The 18,493-nt window shown below is 49.7% G+C and overlaps 2 protein-coding genes across 3 annotated transcripts in view; both read left to right on the forward strand.

Moving 5' to 3' along the window:
- Positions 1 to 222: 222 nt before the first annotated feature.
- Positions 223 to 6,266, forward strand: RSAD1 (radical S-adenosyl methionine domain containing 1). 2 transcript variants are annotated; one of them, XM_023652749.2, is made up of 9 exons: positions 474 to 717; positions 1,106 to 1,239; positions 1,356 to 1,560; positions 3,680 to 4,045; positions 4,237 to 4,300; positions 4,726 to 4,873; positions 5,086 to 5,140; positions 5,839 to 5,942; positions 6,128 to 6,266. In XM_023652749.2, exons 1-9 carry the CDS (start codon positions 589 to 591, stop codon positions 6,243 to 6,245), a joined length of 1,323 nt encoding a protein of 440 aa, XP_023508517.1. In that variant the 5' UTR covers positions 474 to 588; the 3' UTR covers positions 6,246 to 6,266. The 2 variants fall into 2 exon arrangements, with proteins under 2 accessions (XP_070082400.1, XP_023508517.1); XM_070226299.1 differs by lacking the exons at positions 5,086 to 5,140; positions 5,839 to 5,942; positions 6,128 to 6,266 and having other exon boundaries at positions 223 to 707; positions 4,726 to 5,016.
- The window catches only part of MYCBPAP (MYCBP associated protein), a 34,219-nt gene continuing 21,864 nt past the window's right edge, over positions 6,139 to 18,493 (forward strand). The window contains exon 1 of the mRNA XM_014741142.3: positions 6,139 to 6,277. Coding sequence (XP_014596628.3) covers positions 6,250 to 6,277 — 28 coding nt within the window. The 5' untranslated portion in view covers positions 6,139 to 6,249. The remainder of the gene's footprint in view (positions 6,278 to 18,493) is intronic.

An 18,493-nucleotide genomic window follows, 5' to 3' on the forward strand; every position in this document is an offset into this window, starting at 1 on the left:
TGCCCCCTGGGATTTCTGCTCCTTCAACACCCAGCCCAAGGGCCCTCTCCTCCCCCACCGACTCCATGGCCCCTGTAATAGACTGCCTCGCAGCACGGAGCACACTGGCCTGGTATTCAGAGGTGCTGAATTAATACCTGCTGCCTGTTGTCTCTTGTTTATTTGCCTCTCTCCTGTCTTATGCACTGTCACTGCGACCTGCTCTTATGCATCTAGATGTCCCCAGCGCCCAGCTCTGAGCCAGGCACATAAAATGTGAAGGAACTGGTAGAACGAACTAAGAGTCTCCGAATGGCTCAGGGAACTCGCCCCCGGACAGGGTGCCAAAAGGCGGGCTGCTCCAGGCCGCCGAGGACAGGATGGACAGACGGCTGCGGCGAGCGCATCAGTGCCCAGCAGGTGGCGCCGCAGACCCGAGGCCCGGGCCCTCCGGGCGCGTCGACGGACGCGGCGCGCGGTCACGCAGCCCCTCCTCCTTCCGCCCCGGTGGCGCGCTCGGCCTGCCTGTGCACAGCCTTGCGCCCCGGGCGCGGCTCGGCCTCGGGCGCTGCCTAGTGCCGCCGGTCGCCCCCCGCCGCAGTGGGCGCCATGGCGCTGCCCGGGGCCCGGGCCCGCGGCTGGGCGGCAGCGGCCAAGATGGCCCAGAGGCGCCGCCGCGCGGAGGGCGCATCCCCGAGCCGTGCACCCCGGAGCCAGCGCGCGGCGCTGTACGTCCACGTGAGTGGAAGGGGCACGCGGGGCTCGCGGGGCGCGGCCCCAGGGGTCCAGAGCCGACCTGCCGACTTTCCTCGCCCCCAAGGGAAGTCTGGGATGGGACCTAGTGCCCTGACTGGGAAATGTCTTGGTCCGGAGACCTGAAGTCTCTGGGGCTCACCAGCTCGGTGACCTTGACCAAGTGATTTCCCTGCTGCAGCTCAGTTTTCTCGTATTGAAGTGGGCGCGGTAATCCCAGCCCGACCTGCGTTGGGGAGCTGTGTGGCTTAGATGGGGTAGCCACTGTTGACGGACCTCGGAATGGGGACGGGGATGTGTGCGACTGAACCCTGGAAGTGGCCAGGGCCGCCTGGGTCGCCTCTTGCCCTGTTCATGCACTCCCTGCCCCCAGTGGCCGTACTGTGAGAAGCGCTGCTCTTACTGCAACTTCAACAAGTACATCCCCCGCGGCGTGGAGGAGGCGGCTATGCGGAGCTGTCTGGTGACCGAGGCTCAGACGCTGCTGCAGCTCAGCGGGGTGCGGCGGTGGGTACTGGCGGCCGTAGGCGGGTCTTGGGAATTATCTGGGGGAGTGAACAGGGCAGGTGCAGACATCCCGGAGCGCTCCCCCGGGTCTCATCTTCTCCATCCTCTTTCCTCAGGGTGGACTCTGTGTTCTTTGGTGGGGGCACCCCCAGTTTGGCCAGTCCCCACACTGTGGCTGCTGTGCTGGAGGCAGTGGCCCAGGCAGCCCACCTGCCTGCAGACTCAGAAGTCACATTGGAGGTCAACCCGACTTCGGCCCCAGGCTCCAGGCTGGCAGCCTTCAGGGCAGCAGGAGTCAACAGGTTGTCCATTGGCCTCCAGGTAATCCATGGTACCCAGCCCATCCCAGGGCAGCCAGGCCTTCTGTGCTGTCTCTCCTCTGCTCCTCATCATTTATTGGGCAAACGTTGATTGAGCTCCTTCTGGATGCCAGGACCCAGTAGGTACTGAAAAGTGTACAGTGACACTTTTGTGACTTCGTAACTGTCTCCTGCTGGCTGGACCAAAGCTCTCTGAGGCAGGGATCATGCATGCCTTTCTGTACGTTGTGACATTCCGAGCACCCACCATACTGGCCAGCACATTGTGGAAGCTCAAAAAAAATTTGCGACATGATTGGAGAAAAAGGAGGAGACAAACGGGTGGTCAGATCACTGCAGCATGGCAAAGCGAATCTCTACAAAAGGCCTTCAGAGTACAGCCCGAAGGGCATCTCAGTCTGATGAAATCGTGGAAACCTTGCTGGAGGAGGTGATCTTTGAATGAGGATGAGGAATTCACCAGGGGAGAGGGTATAGGAGGAAAAGACACGGGATATGGAAGAGCCTGCATGTTTTGGGGGAGCTGTGAGTCATTCCTTGTGACTGGAGAGGCTGGAGACTAGGCTGCAAGGTAGGGCCCAGAGCCTTCAGCACCATGCTAGGGAGTTTGGGGTTTTGTCTACTGGTGACAGGGGAGCCTCTGAAGGTTTTTAAGTAGGAGAAACATTATTCTCTCAGGCTGACCCCTGGTCTTTCCATATCCAGTATTCCCTCTCCTTCTAGTATATGCGTCACTCACCATAGAGTGGGGTCAGGGCTTTGTCCCGATGGGATATACTGAAAGGGACACATCATTTCTGAGATATTCTGGTTCCAATATCTTGGATCTAATTGTGAGGAAATATTAGGAAAACCTAAATTAAGAGACTGTGTGTGTGTGGTAAGAACAGATAACATGAGATCGACCTACCCTCTCAGATGTTTGAGTGTCCGGTACAGTCTTGTTAACTGTCAGCACAAAGATGTCCCACAGATCTCCAGAACTGGTTGTTTAAGAGAGGTTTTTAAAAGCAACTGGCCTGTACTCTTCAAAAATGTCGTTGTCATGGAAGACAAAGAAAGGCTGAAGATCTAGACTAAAGGAGACTAAAGAGATAATGACACCTGAATGCCGTGTGTGACCCCTGGTTGGATCCTGGGTTGGGGTGGGAAGAGGAATTGACTACAGTAGACATTGGGACAATTGGTCCAATTTGAATATGACTGTGTATTGGATAATGGCATTGTATCAATGTTACATTTCCTGAACTCTGTAACTGGATTGTGATTATGTAAGAGAGTGTCCTTATTTTTTGAGGAAATATGCACTTAAGTCTGCTTAAGGGTACGGTACGCACTTAGGGGTAAGGGGTTACAATATTCAAGTGAATTACATTTAAATAACCACATTGCAGGTGCTCACTAGCACATGGCCAGTGGCTACCATATTCTACTAAAATGCTCTATGTCTGCACTGACCAGTACAGTAGTCACTGACCGCATGCCGGTAAGCACTTGGAATGTGATGGTTTAAATTTAATTAACTTTAAACAGCTGTATGTGGTTAGTGCCTACAGTATTGGAAAGTGCAGATGTAAAACATTTCCATCATCGCGGAAAGTTCTTTTGGACAGTGCTGATCTATAGCTTACTCTCGGATGATTCAACAAAATAATTATATACGTATATACTTAGAGACAAGGCCAATGTGGCTGAGTGTTAGTTGGTAAATCTAGATGAAGGTGTTTATTGAGCTTTTCTTTCCATTTTTCTATACGTTCGAAATAATTCAAAATTAAACTTAAAAAAGACTGTTGGCTTTGGAGTCAGGCAGTCCTAAATTCTAGTCTGACTTTGCCATTGTGTGACCTTGGGCAAGTTACTTAACATCTCTGAACCTCAGTATTCTCACCTGTAAAATGGAGTTAATGTTGGAGGGTTATTTAGGATAAGTTAGATATTGCATAAAAATGCTTGGCACGTCGTGACCGTTCAGTGAGTGGTACCCATGGCACTGGCTTGACCATCCGCCTTCCAGCTCCCTGCCGTGTCCTGCATTTTCCCCTGTATCTGAGTCCACGGTATGTCTCTGTCTCCCTCAAAGCTGGCCTGCATGCTTACACCCGACCCTCTCTCCCCAGTCCTTGGATGACACTGAGCTCCGGCTGCTGGGGCGGACACACTCGGCCAACGATGCTCTGCGGACGCTGGCGGAGGCCCGGCACCTCTTCCCCGGGCGTGTGTCTGTGGACCTGATGCTGGGGCTGCCGGCGCAGCAGGTGGGGCCGTGGCTTGGGCAGCTGCGGGAACTGCTTCGCCACTGTGACGACCACATCTCCCTCTACCAGCTGTCCCTGGAGCGGGGCACCGCACTCTTCACCCAGGTGCAGCAGGGCACCCTTCCTGCCCCTGACCCCGAGCTAGCTGCTGAGATGTACCAGGAGGGACGGGCAGTCCTTCGGGAGGCTGGCTTCCGCCAGTACGAGGTCTCCAACTTTGCCCGGAATGTAAGTCTTAGGGCTGAGCTGGAGGTGGGGAATGGGCGAGCTGAGGTGTGACCAGGGAATCGTGGCCCTTTGGGGAGAAGGGTGCTCTTGAGGCCTGAGATGGTGGGACCTTCTAACCAGGTGCCCCTTACCTGAGCAGGAGCAGGGTCACCCTCCTCACGCTGCACTGGCTATCCCTTCCTTCCCCACAGGGGGCGCTGAGCACCCACAATTGGACTTACTGGCAGTGCGGGCAGTACATTGGCGTCGGGCCTGGTGAGTCCCCTGTGAACCATGAAAGGGATGACTCAGGAGAAGAATGTCATGGCTGTGTGATCTTGGGCCACTTATTAACCTCTCCAAGCCTCTGTTTCCTTGTACATAAAGTGGGGCAGAAAACACCTACTCCGTAGAGCTGTTGGGTATATGTTTTGAGGCATTTGATGTCGTGCCTGGCATTGTGGTTCTCCATCTTCAGCGTGCATCAGAATTACCCAGAGGGCTTGTTAAAACCCGCCTTGCGGGGCCCCACCTCCAACATTTCTGATTGGACAGGCCTGGGGTAGGGCCCGAGAATTTACATTTCTAGCATATTAGATGCTGTTGGTCCAGGGACCACACTTTGAGAACCACTGATTTAACATCTGGCAAGCACACGGTGCTAGCTGCTATTAAAATGGGGTGGTGGTTGATGTTGTCAGGGGCCCATGGGCGATTTATGCCCCAGGGGGTCGGAGGCCACATCCGGGAGGCTCGGATCCAGACCCTGGAGCCTGACAACTGGATGAAGGAAGTGATGCTGTTTGGTCATGGCACCCGGAAGCGTGTCCCCCTGGGCGAGCTGGAGCTGTGAGCATCTGAGGTCACGGGGCTCTTCACCAGGGGTTCCCTGCGCCCCCAGAACCACCTCCACATAGACATCCTTGTGTCCTGCCTTGTCCTGCCCCCACCCTGCCCCATCCTGCATGATCTTCATAAGCCCCCCATACATTCCAGCATAGGGTTTGAGGAATGTGAGAGGCACAGGTCTCTCCAGGACTGCTTGGTGGTTTTTCTTTCAGGCTGGAGGAAGTTTTGGCCATGGGGCTACGCACAGACGTGGGGATCACTCACCAAGTAAGGGGTTATGGGGCTCTGGCACACCACTTCCTCCTAAACCTTGCAGAATCACTCTCTCTGTCTCTCACTCTGTCTTCTATACACACACACACACACACACACACACACACACACAAACACACCCCTCCCACTCCTCTGGGGCCAGCAGCTGGATGGTTGGGCTTTAGTCCAGCCGAGGCCTGATGGGCAGAACCAATGGGCAGTGTGGTGCAGTGGTGAGAACCCTAGACTAGGGCTACAGAAACCCGGGCTCTCGTCCCCATTCTGCTGCAACCTTGGGCACATGTCCTTTCACCTCTCTGAACATCAGTTTTCTCAGCTATGTGGGGGAATAGACTAGATAAGGGTTTTCAAATGTTGTTAAGCAGCACTGAAAGCTCAGATAGGAAGTACAACAGATAATAATCGCTCAAACTCTGAGCTGCTCTGGGTGAAGTCAGGGCCATAAAGCCCTGGCTGGGGCTGGCCATACCCTGGCCAGCAGAGAGAGAAGGGAGGAGCAGGGAGACCTGGCTTGGCTGGGAGCTGGGTTTCAACCTGTTGGCCTGGTCCTGGTGTGCCTGAGTCAGTTGCTGAGATCCCTGGACTGGACCCTCCCTCACCCCTTACCACACCCCCAGACAGGTGGCCCAGAGTAGCCCCACCAGCTGCCCACCCTGTAGTCTCTGCACCTCTGACCCTTCCGGTTTCCCCAGCACTGGCAGCAGTTTGAGCCCCAGCTGACCCTTTGGGACGTGTTTGGAGCAAGCACAGAGGTGAAGGTGCTGCTGGAGCAGGGCCTCTTGCTGCTGGATCACAGGTGTGTTGAAGGGTGTGGGTTGTTAGGAGTCCCAGGGAGCCCTGACTGCAGATCCACAGACCCAGGAGAAGAGAGAAAGACTGACAAGGAGGGGCCTGCGGGTGCCAGGGCCTTGGCACTGGTGGTGGGTGAGGATTAAAATTGGTAAGATGAGGCAGTCACATCCGGGTCTCTTGGTTTTCCAGGGGCCTTCGGTGTTCCTGGGAGGGTCTGGCTGTGCTGGACTCTCTGTTGCTGACCCTTCTTCCTCGACTCCAAGAGTCCTGGCTGCAGAGCACCTCCTCCCCTGTGCCCAGAGGATGACCCAATGTTCCTGTATCCTGAGACAACACCAGGTAGGCTTTGGGGAGGGGGCCGACACTGCAGACATCTCCACTGGCAGGCGCTGTCTCAGCTCTGGTCATTGCCCAGCCCTGGCATCCCCAGGGGAATGGCTACAGCAATGTAGATGGGAGGACATTTTTGGTCTGGGAACTAGCATCAAGTTCACCCACCACTGCCAAGGACGGAGTGATGGTTTCTGTGAGTGCCTGTCATTAGTGGACTCTAAAGCAAATCCTAGCTGGCAAGAGATTCTGAGAAATAGAGTTCTCAGGTTTCCAACCCCTGCAATACATGACATGACATAGAAGAGACTGGGTATGCTGGTGGACCCATGTGTATATCCAGCATGGCAGCCTGGTGGACTCGGAGAACAGTGGGGAGATCAGAGCAAGCCTTGCCCCTTCTCTTTTGGCAAGCAGGATACGTTTGGGGTGTCAGGAGCCCCACAGACCCTCCTGAGTCGCCTCCCCCAACCACTCCCCACTGCAGCCTTTCCCTTGAGAGAGTGAAGGTGGGGGGAGCCAAGCAGCGAAAGGGGAGGGGAGAGGAATCCAGGAGAGACCCAGAGCCCAGATTCTCCCCTGGCCTTTTACCTGCAGAAATGGTCACCTGGTTTTATTTAAGTAGTCTCTTAAGCCCATCTGGAGTCTGTCTTGACTGTGGTCCTCTCCTTGGTCCGGGCCCCTCCCTGGAGTGTGGAGTCCTGATTTGGGGGCCAGAGGCTTTGTCTAGGGCTGAGGTTCCTTCCTGTTCCCTGACAACCATTGCTCAGTGATTTTAGCATCCATCAGTGATCTTTGCCAAAATCAGTGGTTAGATTGGGGGTTGCAAAATGTTAATTTCTGACCCTAGCATTCCATCTACTGGCATTATATTTACTGGCACTCATCCATAAAAAAAGAGCTCTCCCTTTTTTTTGAAGGGAAATTGTATGCAGGACGTGTGTGTATGTGAGAGAGAGAGAAAGGCATTTTCCTATGAAGAGGCTCCATAACTTATCATTTCAAAGGGTGTCCTGATGCCAAAAGTAACTTAGTACCTCTGCAGATCAGGGCATGCTAAGCTCAGCCTCCAGCTGGGTGACTAAGGATGGGGTTCCCCCCACCCCAGAAGTGAGCACGTGCATTCCCCTCATGCCTAGTGGGTGTGAATATCAGTCCTTCTTTGACCCTGTGGTAATGTAGTAAGTGTTACTACTTCTCCTTTATTCATGAAATATTCAGCAAACACTAATGGTGTGCCAGGCACTGCACCGGGCATGCAGAGAGGAATAAGACCTGCCCCACCCCTTGAGGAACTCACCACTATGTTGATAGATGTGTCAAGAGATAAAGTCCAGGGTTATCAGGAAAGGTGTGCAGGCAGGCCAAGGAAGCTGGGAGCAGGAATGGGGGAATATGTTTCTCTTACTACCTCCTCTGGCCCCGAGACAGCTCGCAGGGTGACCTGTGCCGCCTGGGGAGCCTCTTCCCGAGCCTTCCCCTGATCTTGACATTCAAGAAGTGAGCACGGGCCGGAGCAGGCGCGCCATCAGATAACCTGGGCCCACTCAGGTTTCTCCCGGCTGCCAGGGCTCGTGCCACTCAAGCTGCCCAGGCCCTCCCTCCTGGGGCATCTCACGAGGCCTGTGCAGAGGGGCTGGACGGGAGCCAGGGCCAGGTCGGGGTGGCATGGATCACCTTCTCTGGCTCAGCCTGGTGCCACCCTCACTACGTCAATCACCTTCAGGAGGCAGAGCCCAGGAATCTAGTTTTTAAATGCTTCCTGAACTGCTCTGATGATCAGGCCGGTTTGGAAAGACCTGTGGTCTCCTGCCTTCATCCTGAGAGGCCGGGGTCAGGAGGAATGAGCGGGACACAGCTACTTCCAAACATGACAGAGTAGAGTGGGGTCCTTTCCTCTGCATCCCGGGCCTTCTCTGGCTCATCCATCAAAGGGGCTCTCCTTCTCTGTATTGAGGCGTTGGTGTCCTCTTTCTACCTGCCCTACCGAAAAGCACACAAACCCAAGTGCAAGGGTGGAGCAAGCTCCTTTGGTGATGAGAGGAGTTGGGGAAATGTGATATGTTGAGTGTGGTTACAGCTTGAAGGACCAAACCTTCCGCGTGCAGGAGCACTAACAGTTTTAAAGCCCTGTGACTGAGCCTCCCCAACCCCACCCCACCCTCCCCTACCCCACCCCTCCCCTCCCCTCCCCTCCCCCCAAGTAGTGTAAAGTGAGTAGGGAAGCTGTTTTAATCTCTGTTTTACACATGGGGACATTCAAAGGGCGCTCTACCTTGACTCAAGTCCTATAAGTAGTAAGTAGCAGACCTGGCAGAACACTGCCGGACATCCAGAACTTTCTGTTACATCGTTGTTTTATACTTACCTTGAGTCCTGGTTGATTGACCTATCTCTTAAATTAGGCAAAATCCTGACCTCTTTCTGGCCCCTCTGCCCTGCTGGGTAGCTTGGACTTGGTGCCTGTATTTTCCGTCCTGAAGATGCTCTAACAGAGAGAACCCACGTGTCCCATCTCCATGAGACCATCCACTTCCTGGGACAGACCTGCTTGTGGCAAAGAAAAGGACTTTAAGTAATAGGATTGCTATAGACCGAATGTTTGTGTGTCCCCCAGAATTCATATGTGGAAATCTCATCCCCAGGGGGATGGTATTTGGAGGTGGAGCTTTGGGATGTGACTGGGTCGTGAGGAGGGACCCCTCGTAAATGGGATTAGTGCCCCTATAAAAGAGACTTCACAGAACTCCCTCGCCCCTTCTACCACATGAGGACACAGATAGAAGACAGACATCTATGAACTGCGAGGCTGGCTCTCATCAGACACGAGATCTGCTGACACCTTGATCTTAGACCTCCCAGCCTCCAAAACTGAGAGAAATAAATATTTGTAGTTTAAGCCACCCAGTCTATGATATTTTCATTATAGCAGCCTGAACAGACTAAGACAAGGATGGAATAACTTGTGTGGTAAATTGTATTATTGTTCAAAATGTTCCCGCCCCTCCTTGAGTGGCCTTTCCCGAGGGCCTGTGGGGGATTATATTCCCTGCCCTGTGGAACCTGGGAAGGGCCATGAGACTTGCCCAGCACGGATCGTAAGAGCCAGTGGGTGGTCCACCATCTCCTCCCTGGGCCACAGAGACCTGCAGTGTTCAGACGCAGACCGTTTCATCAGCCTGGGTCCTAGAGAGGAGAAGGTGTTGGGAAGAGGGGTGACCCATCACAACAGACGTGAGCAGGAGCGAGAAATGAACATTCACTGTTGTGAACCTGGGGATTTTCGGGTTGTTTGTTACTGCAACATAATTCGGACTAAACTGGCTGATACAGTTTGTAATCCCACCATTCAGAGACGACCCAGTTAGAATTCTGGTGTTTATCTTAGTAGAGATTCTTATATGCATATTTAGATATGTAATCTTACAAAAACGGGATAGTGTGCACCTTGCTTTGGAAGCTTCTTGTTCTACCTCATATGAAGTGGGCATCTTTTCATGTCAGATTTATATCTACTTTTTTCTCCTAGCGAAGCTTCATAGTATACCACTGCGTGGTTGTGCCAAGATTTAGTTTACCAATTCCGTTTTGGTGAAACTGAGGGTGTAACTTTTTATTTTTATAAACTCTGTGGTGAACATTTTATGTAAATATTTGTATGCACTGGCTGATTATTTCCTTAGGCTTGGGATAAATCCCAAGAAATGGGATTGCTGACCAAAGATACACACAGCCTGTGCATACGCAATGCCAAACTGCCCTCCGGGAAGCCTGCACTGTTCACACTCCAGCCAGCCCGCTGGTGCTCGTTTCTCTGTGATCTCATCAATAGCAAGCGTGATCAGTTTTTCCAGATGATTCCAGTCTGAAGAACACTCTTAACCCTGGCTTTATCATCAGCTAACATCCTGCTTCCCTAACTTCGGCAACTATTTTGGTCCATCTGATCACTCTCAAGTCAGAGAGCAAAGGGGATGCACCTCTGGGGCCACCCCAGCAAAGACCTGTGTGTTTCAGATTGCCTCCGAATTCCTCTTGTCCAAACCCCCTTCTGGGAGAATCCCAGACCTCCTTTCTATCTCCCTCTCCCTGCTTCCCTTCTTTTCCCTGAGGGGACTTTTAAAGCCCCCCCCCCCTTTTTTTTTTTTATTACACAAACAACATTATGGAAACATTAGAATTCTAAATCCAAAAAAAAAGTCACCCACCATCAGTGGCTCCGACAAATTAAACTGTTTTTATTTGCCTATGTTCCCTTGCAGCCCTCGTCCAAATGCACACAAGATTTTTGCCCAGCTGTGCTCCTGGCGCAGATCTCATTTTGCATTCTGCCCCTTTTCCTTCTTGTTCTGTCATCAGCAATTTTCCGCGTTGCTCCCTGGTCATCATCTTCCTCATTGTTATTATTGCATAATGTTCCAATGAGTGAATAATTTAATAATTACGGCCCTAATGTAAGTCACTTAAGTGGTTCCCCGTTTTCCTCTATTATAAATAATCCTGCAGTGCATGTTTTTATGGATATAGCTTCTTTCTTCATTTAAATGATTTCCTCAGGGTAGTTCTCAAAAGTGAGATAGGTGGGTCAAAGGGTATGAAGGCTTTCATGATTCTTGGTGTGAATTGTTATATTGTTTTCCAAGGGGTTTTTCTTTTTTTATTTTCCTGCTCAAAAAATACTAATGCTCTTTTTCAACCATAGAGAAGAAAGCAAAAATTCTACTACCCAGAAATTACCATTACTAACATTTGGACAACCATCCCTCCGGACATCTCATGATGTAGATATACACATATAGATATAGAACTAAAAATAATTTTTCACAAAAGGGATCCCACTCATATGCCAGTTTTGCCACCTGTTCTTCTACTCAACATGTCCCAGGTTTTCCTAATTGGTTCTGCCACCCCCAGTGCCTACGTGGTAGCATAATGTAGTGCAGTAACAGCTGTAAGCCAAGCATGGTGCCAAGAATGTTATCTGCTTTAGCTCATTTAAGATCCACAACAACCCAATGAGATAAGTTCTATTATTATGATGCCCATTTTGCAGATGAGGAAACAGGCTCAGAGAAATTAATTGACTGGCCAAGGTCACATAGCTAGGAAGTGGGGCTGCCACTCAAATTGAGTTCTCTGGGGCTCCAAAACAGATGGTTGTACAAGTAATATGTGAATACATTTGTATTGTAAAAAGTAATAATAATAAATGCAAGCAATACCATGGCATAGAAAGTAAAGTAAGAAAGTCCTCGTCACACTTCCATAGAAGCTGGATGTGTGTATCAGTTTAGGTTAAGCTGCATAGGACAGAAATTCAAAGAAATATAAGCTTAAACAAATAAATTCATTTATTTTTCTCCCACATAAAAGAAGTCTGGACAAAGCATTTCAGCGCTAGCATGGTGGACCCATGGTCATTGGTCATGAAGAACCCAGGCTTCTAACTTTATGCTCTGTATCCTCAGTTGGTAACTTCCATCCCTAAGGTCTCCACATGGTCTAATATGGTCCCTGGAGCTCCAGCCATCATGTCTGCATTCCAGGCAATAAGAAGGAGAAAGGCTAGAGGGGCAACAGAGTGTTTTTTTCCAGCTGGATCAGCCCCTCTGAAGAGCTTCCCTGGGGCCGGCCCGGTTGCATAATGGTTAATTCGCACACTGCTTCCCTGGCCCAGGGTTCACCGGTTCCAAACTCAGTGGCCCAGAGTTCACAGGTTTGGATCCTGGGCGCGGACCTAGCACTGCTCATCAAGCCATGCTGTGGCAGCATCCCACATAAAGTGGAGGAAGATTGGCACAGATGTTAGCCCAGCAACAGTCTTCCTCAAGCAAAAAGAGGAAGATTGGCGACAGATGTTAACTCAGGGCCAATTTTCCTTATACGCAAAAAAATAAAATAAAATAAAGAGCTTCCCTGAAAGTCCCTGTGCCCCATGACATCAGCTTACTTCCAAGTGGCCGCCCTGATCCACAAGGGACACTGGGAAGTGTAGTTTTCAAACTGATCATGTGCCTACTTCCCCATCACCCCCCATGATAGATAGGCTTGGTTAATTAAAAAAAAAGGAGTGAATAGATATTAAGAGGCAATCAGACAGTTCTGCCACCATGTGTGTCCTTCCCAATCCTTTTCTATAAGTTTACATATATATGTACATATACAAAAATAAAGTTTAGGAAGAGTCTAATATGTAAACAGTACCTTGTTTTAATTTACATTTTAAAGATTACCAAGCAGATTAAAAATATTTGTTTACTAACTATGATGTCGTGTGCACATGTATGCTGTTTACTTATTTACCCAACTAAAGCTTTGATGGTTTCCTGATCGAGTTGAATGAACTGTCTAGATAGATAGATCGATGGACGGATAGATAGATGTTATGAGTATATTGACTCAGTCTTATTTGCTCCAAGTATTGTTTCCAATATGCTATTTTTATCTTTTGTAGATTTTTACTCTTTTAGAAGTGAGTTTTCTAGAAATTTCAAATATTTATATATCGAGTGCATCTTCTGCCTTGCAACTTTTTGTCTCAGTTCCAGGCTCCAGAGATATGATCACCTTTCAAGTTGGTTCCCTCCTCCCAGGAGACACAGTCTAATAGGTGGGCTGCTGTGCCTGCCTGGGTCCAAATCTCCACTCGGCCACCTGTAGGACCGTAGGCAGGACACTCCCCTCAGCTGAGATCTCCTTTTCTTGACTGTTTAGTGAAGAGGGTGGACCAGCCTCAGGTTCTCAAACCTGGCTCTGCATCAGAAACACTGGAGGTTCCATAAAATGCACATTCCTGGGCCCCCCTCAGATCTACAGAATCCAAATCTCTGTATCCAGGAATCTGTATTTTTAAATGCGCTCCAGTAAGCCTGATGCTCAGACGTGTTTCAGAACCTCTGGTCCAGCCAATGTCTGAGATTGCTTCCTGTGCTGGGCTCCCTGGGTAGTGAGTGAGAGGAGGACAGCAGCCCTTGGCCACTTGGCCAAGTTGTGTCCGCTGAAGCCAGTTGGCCCTGCCTCATCCTCTGGGGTCACGGCCCCCATTTCACATCCAGCTTGAGCAGCTGCCCGTTCTTCCTGCTGAGTCAGGGGTGAGGGTGGGGTGAGGTAATGGTCAGGCTCGTGGGGTGTGGCCTGGGGGGCCACCCAGCAATGCCCCTGGGAGGGGGCCAGCATCACTTACTAGGACCTTAGTTAAGCCACTCACTCAGTGAGTCTCCATTTCCTCACCTCTGAAAGCAGGGACCGTGCCTGCCTCAAGGTTAGTATAAGGTTGGCGATGATGGATGGGTGGAGGAATGGAAGCCAGTGCAGTTCCTGGCACAGAATGCGCCTTTGACAAATGTGGCAGTTATTACTAGTCGTTTCACTGTGATTTACAGTGCCCTGGGCATGCTGGCCTCAAGGAAGGCAGGTCCCAAACAGGAATTCCTGGTGCCTGACAAGACAGACCTGTCATTTCTCTGTGATGCTGAAACTTGTCAGTAGGTAGCCCTGGGCTTCTGGAAAATTTTCCCCTTGGCCCAGTGTGGACCTTGCTGCCTCCCAGGTAGCTAGGAGGGTGTGTGCCACACAGCAGACTGACAGCCTCCAGGCATTGGCCCCCACAGTGGAAGGAAGGGCCCCTCACTAGAGACTCCCCATACCAGTGCTGCTTGCTTTCCTCCCGCAGGTCAGACAGGAATGGTTCCATTCCTCAAGTGGCTGACCTCTGCAGGCAGGGCCAGACCCCGGACACCTGGGAGACACTCCCAGCACTTCCTTCGCCCCACCTCTGGATCCAGTCTCTTCTGGTGCCTGGCACTCCTCATCCTTTCCCTGGGCCTCCTTGCCTCCATCCCTGGGATCCCTGATTCAGCCTGGGGCTTCCCCCTGCCCTTGAACCCGACCAGTTTACACAGGCCTCACTTGCTTTGCTGACCTTTCTTACTGTGATTAAGATGGCAGAAAGAGGCCAGAACCCTTTTCTGGGCCTTGGCAGCAGCACCCATGTGGGGCAAGGTGTCAGGGCCTCAGCTCAGGGAGGCTGCTTCGTTGAGGAAGTCGCTGTGGAAACCCCACTCCTCCCACCCCGCACTGACCCCTCCGATCCATTCATGAACAATACAAAATGAGCTGTGAGAACTGTCCGGTAGGCAATTCTAATCTTGAACGAGGCCTGAAGGGCCAGCACAATTTAAGGATCCTACGCATGCACACCACATTGAGCACAGGAGCTGTGAACAGTTCCTCCATGGGGCCCTGGAGCGCCCGTGCTTGTGTTCAGACCCCAGCTTGGCTGCCCCGTCAGCCGCTTCATCTCGGGTAGCAAGGTGCTTAGCCTTTCTATGCCTCAGTTTCCTCATCTGTAAAACGAGGATGCTAATACTATTCTCTACCTCATGTGGTTGTTGTAAACGTTCAAGAAGTTAGCACACCCAGCTAAAAACCAAAGCAAAAAATATAAATTGGATTTCATCAAAATTAAAAACTTCTATGTGTCAAGGACGCTATCAAGAAAGGGAAAGGAAAACCCACAGAATGGGAGAAACTATTTGCAAATCACATATCTGATAAGGGTTTCATATCCAGAATATATAAAGGACTCCTACAACTTGACAACAAAAAGACAAACAACCCAATTAAAAGATGGGCAAAGCATTTCTCCAGAGAAGATATACACATGGCCGATAAGCACATGAAAAGCTGCTCAACGTCATTAGCCAGTAAGGAAATGCAAATTAAAACCACAGTGAGATACCACTTCACACCCACCAAGATAGTTACAATTTTTTTTTTTAAAAAAAGGAAAATAAGTGTTGGCAAGAACATGGAGAAATTGGAACCGTCGTACACTGCTGGTGGGATGTAAGATGGTGCAGCTGCTCTGGAAAGCAGTCTGGCGGTTCCTCAGAAAGTTAAACACAGAGATGCCGTATGACCCAGCAATTCCACTCCTAGGTACATACCTAAGAGAACTGAAAACGTATGTTCACACCAAAACTTGCACACACATGTTCACAGCAGCACTATTCACAAGAGCCACAAAGTGGAAACAGCCCAAATGCCCATCAACTGATGAATGGATAAAGAAAATATGGTATATTTATATAAGGAAATGTTATTTGGCAATAAAAAGAAATACTTACTGATACATGTTACATGGATGAACCTTGAAAGCATTTTGCTAAGTGAAAGAAACCAGACACGAAAGGCCACATATTGTACGATCACATGTATGAAATGTCCAGAAGAGGCAAATCTGTGGACACAGATGGTAGCTTAGGGTTTGCCAGGCACTGGGGGAAGAGGGGAATTGGGGTTGACCGCTAATGCATACAAGGTTTATTTTGGGGTGATGGAAATGTTCTGGAACTAGGTAGTGGTGATGGTTGTACAACCTATGAATACAGTAAAAAACACTGAATTGTATACCATAAATAGTGAATTTTATGTTATAGAAAATTTTGTTATGCAAATTATATCTCAAACAAAAAAAAAAGAAGTCAGTACACATACATGCTTAGAAGGCCTCCCGGCCCACGATAAGGACACGGTCAGGGTAGTTGCCATTTAGTTTAAACTCCACTGGACTTGTGTGTTGATCTGGATCAGGAGGAAGGAAAAAACCCCTAAAAGGCATATCGCCTTTAGAGATTGAATTCACATATTTAACAGAAGTTAAAGCATTTATTTGCATGTAGTTTCTTTTTTCATTTATTTTCATATTCAGTTTTGATTTTACATACTTTATACCTATGCATGTGTATACATATATTATACATAAGCATTTATGTGTGTGTTGTTTTTAAATCTTATATTCATGCTCACTTTAGATATTTTTAAGAAATGAAATGGGTTTCCAAGGCTCAAATTGCATTTGTTTCTGACGCCTCAATTGAGTTTTAAGTGCAGGGCTGCCTTGTGGCTCAGCTAGTCCACTCAAGGTCAGGCCTGTGACAGCAGGATGCTCGTTGACCTTGCAGTTGAAAGGTCCGAGATTGGGGCGTGGCTCTGTTGCTTACAAACTACATGACCTAGGACAAGACCCAGGTTGCCAGATTGGCAAATAAAAATATAGACACCTAGTTACCTTTAAATTTCAAATAAAATAATGAATAAGTATTTAGTGTATGTCCCAAATATTGCACAGGATGTACTAATACTGAAAAAAAAAAACCTTGTTTTATCTGAAATTCAAGTTTAACTGGGCATTTGGGGTTTTATCTGGCAACCCTAGACATGACCCTTAATTTCTATAAAAGGAAAAGAGTTCTTGAGTGGAATCATATTTAATTCTCCTAGCTCCCTATTTTTGCCAAAGAAGAGGCTCACTCAGAGAGGTTGAGTGACCTAGCCCAAGGTCACCCCGTTAGAAAATTATTGAGCTGAGGGGTTTGCCCAGTGGTGCAGCGGTTAAGTGCACACGTTCCGCTTCGACGGCCCGGGGTTCGCTGGTTCGGATCCCAGGTGTGGACATGGCACCGCTTGGCAAAAGCCATGCTTTGGTAGGTGTCCCGCATATAAACTAGAGGAAGATGGGTATGGATGTTAGCTCAGGGCCAGTCTTCCTCAGCAAAAAGAGGAGGATTGGCAGTAGTTAGCTCAGGGCTAATCTTCCTCAAAAAAAATAAAATAAAAAAATAAAAATTATAAAGTAGAGGAAGATGAGCACGGATGTTAACTCAGGGCCAGTCTTCCTCAGCAAAAAGAGGAGGATTGGTGGCAGATGTTAGCTCAGGGCTAATCTTCCTCAAAAAAAAAAAAAAAAGAAAAAGAAAATTATTGAGCTGAGATTGGAACTCGGGTGTGTCAAGTTTGGCACCCTCTGCTAAAATGGAACTCAAGACAGATAAGCAGCGATCTGTCTACGGATAGCATGGGAGTCAGAAGCTAACTTGGTAACCATAGAAGCTTTCATTAACTGAAAAGGAATATTGAAAAAGAGAGCTGGAGAATCAGAGTTGAAACAGTGTTCATATAACTCTGTCTATATTAATTTCCTATTGCTGCCATAACAAATTACTGCAAACTTAGTGGCTTACCCACATTTATTACCTTGCAGTTCTGGAGGTCAGAAGTCTGAAATGGCTAAAATCAAGGTGTCAGCAGAGCTGTGTTCCTCCTGGGGGCTCCAGGAAAGAAGCCATTCCTTGCCTTTTCCAGCTTCTAAAAGTTGCGGCATTTATTGACTCATGGCCACATCACTCTGACCTCTGCTTCCATCATCACGTCTCCTGCTCTGACTCTGACCCTCCTGCCTCCCTCTTATAAGGAGCCAGTGATTACATTGGGTTCCTCTGGAGAATTCAGGATAATCTCCCCTCCGCAACGTCCTTAATCACATCTGCAAAGTTCTTGTTGCCTTGTAAGGTAACAAACTCACAGCTTCTGGCGATGATGATGTGGACGTCTTTGGGGAGCCATTATTCTGCCTGCCACACTGTCTAAGAGAGAAATTATCTAGTGGATTTGAGTGTTCTGAGCCTCAACTATAATCCCTTTCTCTGTTCAGTTTTCAGAGTACTTACTTTTTTTTGCTCCTTACATTGATCCTGGGAAGTCGATTATGCGGTATTGAGCCCATTCTGTAAGGGAAGTAGATGAGACTCAGAAGGGAGCATAGTGTCTGGTCACACAGCTAGAGAGACTTGGGCCCAGGGCTTTTCATTCAGCACCCCTTGCCCCTGCTCCCACCACACACACACACAGCCCACCCCTTAGTTCCTGGCCATGTGCCACTGGAACAGGGTTGTCACTGGTGGAGTGGGGCAATTCCTCAGGTTCCCCCCCACACACACAATCTAGAGCAAGAAGCCCCCAAGGTGGGCCAGTTCCCTTGGGCCTAATTCTGACCTCAGCAAACAGCCTTCTGACCAGGACAAGGAGGGAGGGAGGGAGAGAAGGAGAGATGGGGATGCAGACAGAGAGCCTTCCTTTTGGTGGAGAACCTTGGCACAGAGCCCCAGAATTCAATGTCCATCCATCTTGGTACGTCCTCCACAGCAGCCCAGGCAGATGGTCCCAGGACCTGTGCGGGAACTGCTGCACCAGGAGGGAGCTCTGATTCTTAGAAAAGTCACATAGCAAATCTCGCAGGAATGTGTCACTGCAGTTGATGGTTTTGCCTTTAAGCACTGCTGCACAGGAGGAGCCGGGCTCTCTCCCTGCCCCACAGATACTGGAAGGCAGCCCCGTGAACCCACTGGTGCTTCTCCAGGCTTCCCCCACCCCTATCCATTACTG

This window comes from Equus caballus, chromosome 11 (genome assembly GCF_041296265.1).
Source record: "Equus caballus isolate H_3958 breed thoroughbred chromosome 11, TB-T2T, whole genome shotgun sequence".
Lineage (NCBI taxonomy): Eukaryota > Metazoa > Chordata > Mammalia > Perissodactyla > Equidae > Equus > Equus caballus.